General features: G+C 36.1%; 1 protein-coding gene across 1 annotated transcript; it reads left to right on the top strand.

The window, feature by feature from the left end:
• The first annotated feature begins 3,255 nt into the window (after positions 1–3,255).
• LOC125659084 (uncharacterized) lies at positions 3,256–10,363 on the top strand. The gene is made up of 10 exons (XM_056149340.1): positions 3,256–3,421; positions 4,527–4,689; positions 5,238–6,122; positions 6,273–6,459; positions 6,580–6,685; positions 6,773–6,910; positions 6,989–7,087; positions 7,173–7,264; positions 9,322–9,454; positions 9,830–10,363. The coding sequence occupies exons 1-10, from the start codon at positions 3,256–3,258 to the stop codon at positions 9,853–9,855; spliced, it is 1,995 nt and encodes a 664-aa protein (XP_056005315.1). The 3' UTR covers positions 9,856–10,363.
• The last annotated feature ends 1,046 nt before the right edge of the window (positions 10,364–11,409 follow it).

The raw sequence follows: 11,409 nt of genomic DNA, 5'->3' as shown, positions 1-11,409 counted from the left end.
AAGTCGATAGAGAACATCTTCATCCCATGGGTAGTCCATATGTATGATATGGTAACTGTAGGTGGAAAGGATAACGCTTTAGAGCCCGGAAACCATATTGCTACTTCAATGTCCAGTGCGCTTGACCTTTGACCTTTTGACCCCAAAATCGATAGGGAACATCTTCATCCTATGGGTAGTCCATATGTATGATATGGTGACTGTAGGTGGAAAGGATAACACTTTAGAGCCCGGAAACCATATTGCTACTTCGATGTCCAGTGTGCTTGACCTTTGACCTTTTGACCCCAAAATCGATAGGGAACATCTTCATCCCATGGGTAGTCCATATATATGATATGGTGACGGTAGGTGGAAAGGATAATGCTTTAGAGCCCGGAAACCATTGCATCTACAGACGGACGGACGGACGGACAGACGGACAACTCGATTCCAGTATACCCCCCCCCCCCACAACTTGTTGCGGGGGGTATAAAGAGGCATCCTTGCTCATCATTACCATGCTATTAGTTTGTCTACTTAATACCCAGAGACAGAGAAGATTTTCAAAGAATTTCTACATTTTCACTATATGACCAATAGAGCCCCACCCTAACACAAGAACCCCTGTCCCAGGGGCCATGAATTTCACAATTTTGGTAGAGGGCTCAATGCTCATTATAATTATGCCCACAGTTTGGCTTCTTGATGTCCAGGAGTAAAGAAGAAGATTTTTTAAAATTACACTCATTTTGATGGTTTTTGCCATTTTCACTATATGACCAATAGAGCCCCACCCTAACACAAGAACCCCTGCCCCAGGGGCCATGAATTTCACAATTTTGGTAGAGGGCTCAATGCTCATTATAATTATGCCCACAGTTTGGCTTCTTGATGTCCAGGAGTAAAGAAGATTTTTTAAAATTACACTCATTTTGATGGTTTTTGCCCCATGCCTCAGGCCCCAGGGGGGCAGGGATCTCGAATTTCACAATTTTTGTTCCCCTTCACCCACAGATGCTATATGCCAAAATTGGTTGAAATTGGTTCAGGGGTTTCAGAGAAGTAGCTGAAAATGTTCAAATGTTAACGCACGACGAACGACGACGGACAAAAACAGATAGCAATAGGTCACCTGAATGAATTCAGGTGACCTAAAAAAAAGGCGGAGATTTCAAGTACACATATTTATTTGCCATCATTTACGTTGTACCCCTATATAACACATTTCATTGATAACGGACAGTGTAAAAGTTTAAGGCATTAGAAATTATGTTTTACAATTTCCTCATAGACTTCGATAGTAAAATTTGAAACCCCACCCCCATTTGAGACCCCAAATATATATCATACTTTCCTTCCCACATGTTGCTTGGGATCATCTACGAACATGGTACTACAGCGTACCGTACCTTGCAATATTGTAAACTTACTCCTAACCATTTACGAGATATCATCCAGACAAGTTTAGCTGGGAGAGTAAAGAAGAAGAAGCATTGAGCAAAAACAAAACACGTGTATCTCCAAATTTCGTTTTAATTTAATCTATGGCTAAAATCTGCACAAAACATGTGAAATAGAAGAAATAATATATGTACAAATATTGCATAAATATATTCCAAAAAGAAATTGAAATGAAATGGCCAAAATTCAGAAATGTTTCGATTTTCCTGTTTGAATGAAGTCCGATCAAAACTAAATTGATCTCGATCGAAATTATGAAAAGTGGTAACAGGTAACATTTAATCAGAAAACTACATACCCTTTTTGTAAAATGGTTTACAATGAAATGAATTTATAAAGCGAACTACTTTCCTGATGACAACAGCATCAAATAAGCAGCAATGTGATTGTTTTATCATTTTCTATCAATTCATTTTAGCGGGATCGGTAATTATTCCTCGGGTTTTATATATTAATATTTACATAATCTTGGAATGTTTTTTTAAGTATTCATACTAATATTATGCATCTAGTCACAGCAAAATTTGGACTTTAAAATATCTTATTTGCAATCAAAAGACGTTTTCATTATTCCGATAAAAACATAAAAAGGTTGTACAAAGTGATTGAAAGCTTGCAGCACTCTTTTGATGGTGAAACCATACTTCATACGATAGAACCATGAAGCCATTCACCGGAGGTGTAGATTAGTAAAGGCAAAAAGCACATTTCTGATTGGTTCATACATGTTCCGAATAACCGTAATTTGCTGACAATTTGTGTTCAGGTAAATGCCAGCAGCTGGTGATATTGAATTTCAATTATCACTAACACAGAAGTGCCAGTGACGAAGTTCATAATTAATCAAAGGATTGAAAATGATTACCTTATATGACATCATCAACTTTAAAGTCGATTTTGAGTGAAGAGGAGGATCAAAGATCTTTAATTGTAAACTTATTCAAGCATACTGTCCGCCATGGAAGGAGAACGTAGTGTCATGAAAGCTTAAGTTGGAATCATTTCTAAATTCATACTTCAAGTTATACGCAAATTATTGAATTTACTCCTGACAAGCAGTACTGCATGTCAAATGACAAATTATTCTCCTTATTTCAACTCAGAATGTTAGAGAATACGTAGGTAAGTTTCCATATATGTATCCAAGGTGACAACATTTTATAAGACAAAAGAAGTAAGAGTCACGCTGAAAATTATTTGATTATCACTTTGCAAAATGCCATGAAGTGTACATGACGTTACCATGGCAACCATTTCTAGAACAATTTTCTTGAGCATCTTATCGGGAAATTTTGAAAAAGGTGGACATCTATAAATCAGTAAGTTTTTCGTATTTGAATTTATTGTGAATTTTTCATGATTAGTAAGTCTTTCGCGTTTATGTAAGTGTCTTCTATAAGATTCTTCTAGATTAGTGAGAGTATTTTACGTTTTTAAAAAGAATATCTAGTACCCATCCACTGATAAGTAAGTCTTTCACTTTATCTAAATTATAATAGTGGTCTTCTACAGATTAGCAAGTGATTCGTGTTGGAATATTTAGAGAATTTGTGAAGATTAGCAAGTCTTTCTGTCTTTCACCTTTGAACATTTAATAGTCTTAATTGGTACAATACTTTTTTTTTAGTATTTGATGAATTCATTTATGATGCTTAAAGCAGCAAATAAGAAAGAGAAGCTACATCTTATGAGGGGGGGGGGGGATAAAGAAATTAGTCATTCATCAAACGTTGTTTGTGAAATTATATGTGACATCCGTCGTATTTGTACTTACAAATCAGATATCAGAGGAATTGATGATACTCGAACAACATGGGGTGGTTCAGGAAAAAGGACAACCAGATTCGACCTTCTTCAAAGTCCAGCAAATCTCTGAACAGTTCAGCTGGTTCCATGACTCAGTCCCAACTCAATCTGGCAATTATGGACATGCTGAACCTTTCTCAGAATGTAAACAGTTGCGACTACGTTTGTCGAGGTATTCATGCACAATGAACTGGCAAAAACGATCACCAGGATAACACACTGTAAATTTGTTTTTTGATCGAATTCGTCGTTCTGTTATCTATCCCCTCGCGAAAATGCGATGAATATACTTCTCATTGCCAGCTTATCAGAGTTATTGCGCTTTGATTACTCTTGTGCGTCACTGGTGCGTCATTGGTAAGAAAATGAACAAGCGTCGCGAGGAAGTGCGAAATTACCGGGACACGAAACGGTCATAGCGGTACCCCCCCTTTTTTTTTTAAAAACACGTTAGAATACACCCCCCCCCCCCCCATAAATCCGCCACTGGTAGAGACTTACAAAATTTGATTAGAAAAGTTCAAATTTTATTGAACAACAAGAACTTTAAGGGGGATCATACTTTCTATATAATTCGTAATTGGATGAGGGTGGTGCTCAAAGTGGTAAAATTCCGTGGTGTATTACAAAAAGTCTGCTGGCGATCCACACTTTCGCATCGACATAATTGTTTACTTTCTAATTTCGTGAAATGGGGTATTTATTTTTGGACTCGAAGAATAGATAAATAAGAAAATTAGCTTGATTGATTTTTAATCCTTTCGAATTAAATTAAGCTTTGAGCTGTGGACGTGCGAAGGGGAGTTGAATTAAATCATTTTAATGCGCTAAATATTGTAAGTGAATAATCTTCTCCGTGATGTTTCTAATAATACTTCCCCACGCACTTGCACACACACGCCTTAAAAGTCAATATTTCCAAAAGTATGCATTAGAAAATCACCCACTTTCTCTTGTATTGAATAGACAACATGTTAATACAAAAAAATTGGGGGAAATTGTCAAATACCGTTATTGTACGTATATATGTATCTCTTGTATTGAATAGACAACTACTATGTTAATACAAAAAAATTGGGGGAAATTGTCAAATACCGTTATTGTACGTATATATATAATTTGTCGTACTGCCAAAATTCTAGTCCAGTTTCCAACATCGCAAAAATACTGTTAAGTACGACACGTACACCTATCTAAGTGTAAATACATATACAATTTCAATCACTCATGTGACTCAAGGTCAAGGTGTTCATTTTAATTTATTGTTTTCATGACAGGAAATCCTATTACGGAGTCTGGAAAGCGGAAACAGTTGTTAAAAATGCTCTCAGTTGTTCTATTGCCAATGGCAGTACTATTGGGCATGACGGGAAATGTCTTCATATATACGATACGGAACTTCTCGGAGGCGAGTGAAACAAGGACTGTTCTCTTCTTCTCGTAAGTTTATTTAAAGATATGTATTATATATTAATAATCATATTTTGTGTAGAGGGTATCATAAACACCCGAATACCCTCAGACTGAGGATGTATAGAAATTAATGGCTAAAACTTAAAATTTCTGGAATTGTACTTGGCAAAACTGTTTCATAAAAGAGAGTTCTGTAAAACCGGATGTTGATGATAACAAATTGTTGTGGTTTCATTTTCGATGTTGTTTTTCTTTCTCCCTTTTCTAAAATATATATTATTGAATTATCGATAATTTCCTGCAACGCCTCTTTGAAATGGTGGTATGCAAATGACCTATTGATAATGATATTCATCGCCAAAGGTCAAACAGATTATAATCAAATTGGACAAGCGTAGCTAAACAGCAATAGGGGTTAATGATTTGGAAAACTATTAAGCGGTTAATATTCAATAGGCAGAGTAAAATCCTGATATTTGAAATATTTTAGAGCTACGTGTATAGTGATACGTAAAGGCAAAATATCCATTTTTATGTTCAATACATCACAAATTCCTTGAGACTCATTGTTTCAGGATTGAACTTGGTCAAATGATGCGCTTCATCCAAAGAGAACGAGACATGAGCGCTCTGTACGTCAGCGTTATTGGTCCAGAGACTAAAGAGTTCCTCCTGAAAAGATACCCAGAAACTGATATGGCACTTGAGAATTTATCTTACTGGCCTGTCAGTAAGAAAAATAATCGGAGAGAATTTCAAACCAAGGACAGTTTTCTGCTATTTCTGAACCGTCATCGATACCAGCTTGATCTCTACAACCGCACGAGTAAAGAAGAGCTTTTTTTCTACACAGATGTGATTGATATTTTCATGAACTGGCTTTACGATGCTGTATCGGAAGCTAGATCTGGTTCTGTTTGGAAAACGTTGGTAGCCTATCAAGAAATCATCGTAGCTAGCGAATATATTGGACGAGAACGAGGCTTGGGTGTGTCATATTTTGCCCTCGGCGGTTTTCGAACTAAAGAAGATTATCTGCTATTTTTGGAAGCCCAGGATATTGCGAATATTACATTTCAGTCATGCCGACGATATTCCGAGTTAGCGTACAGTATTTATGAGATTCAATTGTTGCAAAACGATTTGGTCCTAGCCCCTGTGAGGTCTATGAGGCTTCAGATTCGGTCAAACAAGAGTGCTCAACTTCTTGGATCACTAACTCAAGCAACGGAGTGGTTCGACAATATGACAGTATATCAAGATATTGTCCGAGAAACGCAAAAATCGTTAGCGTCTAAGATAGATGAGATGCTGACCTTGAGGAGCACCGAGGATATGTACACCATTATCACAATCGCCTGTATCTTTGGAGGTGTCCTTATTGTTTGCCCTTTAGTGATTGTAGGCGTATATTTTCTAACATCGGAAATTCAGAAGTATTCCATATCTATTGCAAATCGGTAAATATCAAATACTTTATATCAGCCATGCTAACATAATTGTATACGCTTTGAAATGACTTAATCGCGTTCACTACATGCCCTATGTGAGTTATTAATATGACACTTAAATATCCCAAAATGAATTGCGTAATTTTTCATACTTTCAAGAACAAAGGCATTAAACAGGGAGAAAAGAAGAACAGACACTCTTCTTTATCAGATGCTCCCTAGATCTGTAGCAGAACGCCTTAAATGCAACGAAGAGGTGGACGCAGAGCATTACGACCAATCCACCATCTTTTTCAGCGACATTGTGGGCTTCACCAAAATATCTTCCTCCAGCTCTCCTCTTCAGGTTCGGAGAAAACAATGCCTAGAATGTTGAACATTTTATATTTGAATTCTGCAATTATTTACACGTTTTTTCACAATGAGTAAACAAAATAAGCATATACTATACATATATATCTATTAGGTTGTTGACATGCTGAATAGTTTGTACACTTGTTTTGACGAGAGGATAGAGATGTACGATGTTTACAAAGTGGAAACAATAGGAGACGCCTACATGGTTGTATCAGGTAAACACATGTCATTGTTACCTGTCAATAGATATATACAATATTAATAGCACACCAATATCAAGGAACCTTTTACATTCTATACAGGAGTACCAAGACAGAACGGGAAGCGGCATGCGTCTGAGATTGCAAAGATGGCGTTTGACCTCATGAGAAAACTTCGACATTTGGAAATACCTCATCTACCTGGCATCAAATTCAGCCTCCGTATTGGTTGCCATTCCGGTAAGCCTTCATACTGTCTTAAGTAGACTTCGCTGTTTTGGAGACAAAATGTTGATCATAATTTGTTGTTACAATTAGGTGCTGTGGTGGCTGGGGTTGTTGGAAACAAAATGCCTAGGTATTGTCTTTTTGGGGAAACCGTGAGTGTGGCCTCTAAAATGGAATCTCTCGGAAAAGGTAAATTACGCGGATACAAAATTATCAAATATTCCAAGGACACCATCTATTAGATAGAAATATATATCATATATTTAATTTACAGCTAACAAGGTGCATTTGAGCGAGACGACCCATGACATCCTGGCTTCGATTGGAGGATTTACAATGAACGAAAGAAAGGACAATATTGCTAAGGTACAATTTGTTATAAAAATTGGTCTAGTGTGAAAAGTTGAAGATAACGCACGATGATCAATCTCATAACTCATATAAAGAATACAAAATTAAGAGTAGGGCACACATGGACCCCTGGATATACCAGAGGTTGGATCAGGTGCATAGGAGGAGTAAGCATCTTCTGTCCACCGGTCACACCCGCCGTTAGTCCGATATCTGGATCTGGTAAGCGGAGTAGTCCGTAGTCAAAATCAGTGTGTAAAGAACGGTCTAACAATTGGTATGAAACATGTAAGACAGCATTTTAATCAATGACAGGTTGAGTCAGTAAATTAGATCGTTCTAACGTTATATTTCCCTTTAGCTGAAGTGTTAGAAACGACTACGGTAACTCAGTTGCACTTGTCCTATGCACAGCGATGTCTAAGGTGTTTAAAACCGAAACGTGATTTTGAAGAATGTAGCCTTTCGGAAGGGAAGTTGTAGTATAAGTTGGATTACCAAATGATGAATTAAAACCAAGTTAGTTTGAGACACGGTTGTAATAATGAATCTCACAAATAAAGACAATATTGTTATGTAACAAGCTTTGTCAGCTGAAACCAATATACATTCCTCATGTAACCAATCTAATCCTTTCATCACTTCTGGTTCTCTAAACACAAAAGGATACATGGTACACATTTTTAATTTAACATGTCTAATACGAGATTTTAATATTTGTCTGATCCTTTTTATCCGCTCTTCCAAATATCAAGTTCAACCTTTTCATATACGAGATTGTTTTGAGAATTGGGTGCCTACATGTATTGACAAGATCCAAGATACGTATGCAAATTACATATAACCATCATTGGTAAATTTATTACGAGAAGCGGTCATTCATTAGTATGATTCGAGATTGTTAAAAAATATTTGGCTAACCCATTGGTAAGATATAAGATTGGTATGAAAATTGGTCATCCATACGGATTGTTACGAGAAATGGTCACCCATATTCGTAAGATATGATATTATTATGAGACTTGCAATTGGTTACCTATTGATAAGGTACGAGTTTGTTATGTGAAATGGTAAACCACTAGTAAGATACGAGATTATTACGAGAGCTATCTACGCATTCGTAAGATATTAGGTTGTTATTGGCAACCCATTGTTAAGGTACAAGATTGTGATCATAAGAATCCGCCACTCTTTGGTAAGACACTAGCTTTTTACGAGAATTATCTACCCATATTTAAGTTACGAGTTTGCCGAGAGAATGGGTACCAATTGGAATTGGTATATTGTAAGGTACGAGTTTGTTGATAGGAGAATTAGTCGTCAACATCCCATATTTATGTACCAACATTCCTTTATCACCTGCATATGGTGTTTACATCTCTCATCTGATTCGATACGCAAGAGCTTGTTCTGCGTATGGTCAGTTTTTACAACGAGACAAGCTGCTGACAAACATGATGACGGTACAGGGGTGTCAACAGTCTCGTTTAAGGTCAGCATTTCTCAAATTCTATGGTCGTTATAACGATCTGGTTTGCCAATACAACCTATCATTGGGTCAAATGCTGTCTGACGTGTTTCATACCGATTATTAAACCGTTCTTGACACACTGATTTTGACAACGGATAATTCCGTTTACCTGATCAAGATATAGGGTTCACGGCGGGTGTGACCGGTCGACAGGGAATGCTCACTATCTGATCCCACCTCTGGTGTGTCAAGGAGTCCGTGTTTGCCCAACTATCTAATTTGTATTGCTTTTAGGAGTTATGAGATTGATCACTGTTCGTTATCTTCACCTTTCATATTGGCAACAAGGGTTTGTTATAAAAATTTGTCACCTAGTTTGTTACGATAATTTGTTATCAATTGGCAGGATACGATTTTGTTACGGAGAATGGCTAACCATTAGTGAGTTACGATTATTAAATGAGAATTGATCATCCATTGGTAAGATAAGAATTTCTTATGAGTATTAGTTGTGTAACTACTTTCTTTGTGCAACGAAGCCACGTAGGCAAAATGTTCATTAAGGGAATTGGGGCAGTAGTGAGAGCAAATTATGTTGCAGAACGACCCGGATCTTCAGAATGCCTTTAAGGGAATCGTCCGTACCTACTGGTTGGTTGAGGTGGAGGGTGTGGAAACAGACACAGATTCAATCCAGACAGATAACGATGACGTACCCCACGAACGACATGCAGGTGAGGCCAAGCTAAACCGTCTGTATAGAAATACAAAATGCTCATTTATCCTAAAGGCAATCGTCTATAAGAATAATTGTATCTTTCTAATACTATGCAACCGGTCGAAAGTTTACACTTGTACATCTGAAAAGCTGGAATATAATCCTATCCAAATCTAAAAGAACTCGAGTACTAGGGAGTTAGTTGCAACAATGATAAAACTGGTAAAATATAGGTCCTGATCTTTAGACTTATGTGCAGTACGGGACAGTTTAGTACAAATTTTAAATGATTCAAGATTGTAAGTTATTTAAGATTCAGATAAAATAAGCCATTTGTTCTTCCTTTATATATACATTTGTTCAGAGCATTCTTTCCAATTCTCCATTACAGGTTCCAAGAGCTTCTGGTTGCATTAAGAACTGAGTTATTCTGACAATAGAATTTCATTCCGTGATGGCGATTCCCCAAGTTTGTTATTGGATCAAATAGATGTGTAGTATTATATTTCACGATGGTATCTAGAAACAGGTACTAGAGGTTTGGTTACTGGACGACAAATTGACACTTTTGTGAAAATTTCAATAGCACTTAAAGAGGTTCGCACCTGAGATTTGGAGTAATGTCAATTTTTTGGTAAATGTATATTTGATTTCTACATTGAATGAAAATTAGGAAATTAAATAGAAAAACCAGGGGTCGCAACACTTGTTACTGAGCTACAGTGTTCTAAACACGACCTTTTTGCACTTGAAATTCATTCAATTAAACTTTATTTGTCTGTTGGTGTCAACACAACGTGAACTAGAACTGTCCTAATGGGACTAATCCCCCCCCCGCGGGGCATATAACATGATGGGAAATATTTAATGCAAGCACATTGGATATTTTCACATTATCTACAGGGCAATCAATGTGAATGCAGAAGTGTATATTCTACAGTACAGCAGTACATGAAATATTAAAAATATGCTTAACATAAACAATGAATACTATTTGGCACATTTTAGGCTGTATGATTGCAAATCCCTGGTCAACTCTTCTAGTCTTTAGTTTATATTCACTTTGTTAAAGATCATTATGTTATGCCAACTTTACTTTGTCATTAGAAATAAACTCTGGACAAATTGTGTCTAATACTACAAGTACAACCAAACCAGAAAATGTCCGTAACTTCCATAACTGTTAAAATATTTCAATGAAAATAGAAGATGCACAACTACATTATATATATAAGATGAGAATAAAGTTTGAATCAAATGTGTTCAACGGTATTAGAATTAAACTCTGGACAAAGTGCGCAACCCCCAAAATGAAAAGAAAATGTGCGTAACTTCTATAACTGTTAAAATATTTCAATGACATAATATATAGAAGATGTTCATAAAGTTTGAATGAAATATGTCCAGCGGTATTAGAAATAAACTTCGGACAAATTGCGTCTACGGACAAACGGACGGACAGACAGACGGACGGACAGACGGACAAAGTGATTCCAGTATACCCCCCCAAACTTCGTTTGCGGGGGTATAACAACACAAATCAATCATTACATAAAATAGATACATACATGTAATCATGTCTTCTAACAATACAGTAAAATAGTTTAATACTAGTAATGGAAATAAATAATGACCTTTTTGCACTTAATACAATGTATACGAAAAAATTCATGATATGAAACATATTAGAAGGAATATCAATTTCTAAAATTTCACATAATTTTCAAGGTCTTGTCTTATAATTGAAATTAAAATTAAAAATGGAACTAAAAATAATGAGGGTTGGAGATCAAATTTTTTAATTATTGACCAAAATAGCTAATTTTCATACAAAATTTCGAGTAAATCAATCTAAACTTTTTTAAGAATTGGTGTTCTATTTGTAAAAAATATATCAACCAAATTAATAAATTACAACATTTGAATTAGCTCAAAGTCTCAACTACTTGTATCATAAATTATAAAACTGAA

The sequence above is a fragment of the Ostrea edulis genome, chromosome 9 (genome assembly GCF_947568905.1).
Source record: "Ostrea edulis chromosome 9, xbOstEdul1.1, whole genome shotgun sequence".
Taxonomy (NCBI): domain Eukaryota; kingdom Metazoa; phylum Mollusca; class Bivalvia; order Ostreida; family Ostreidae; genus Ostrea; species Ostrea edulis.
Note: the sequence above shows the minus strand (reverse complement) of the source record. Positions and strands in the feature narration are given on the sequence as shown.

Excerpts from the sequence above, each read along its gene's own strand:
- LOC125659084 (XM_056149340.1), top strand. The coding sequence starts at position 3,256 with ATGGGGTGGTTCAGGAAAAAGGACAACCAGATTCGACCTTCTTCAAAG. Across the intron at positions 4,690-5,237 it reads AGGACTGTTCTCTTCTTCTC|GATTGAACTTGGTCAAATGA; the intron begins GTAAGTTTATTT and ends TCATTGTTTCAG. Across the intron at positions 7,088-7,172 it reads AATGGAATCTCTCGGAAAAG|CTAACAAGGTGCATTTGAGC; the intron begins GTAAATTACGCG and ends TTTAATTTACAG.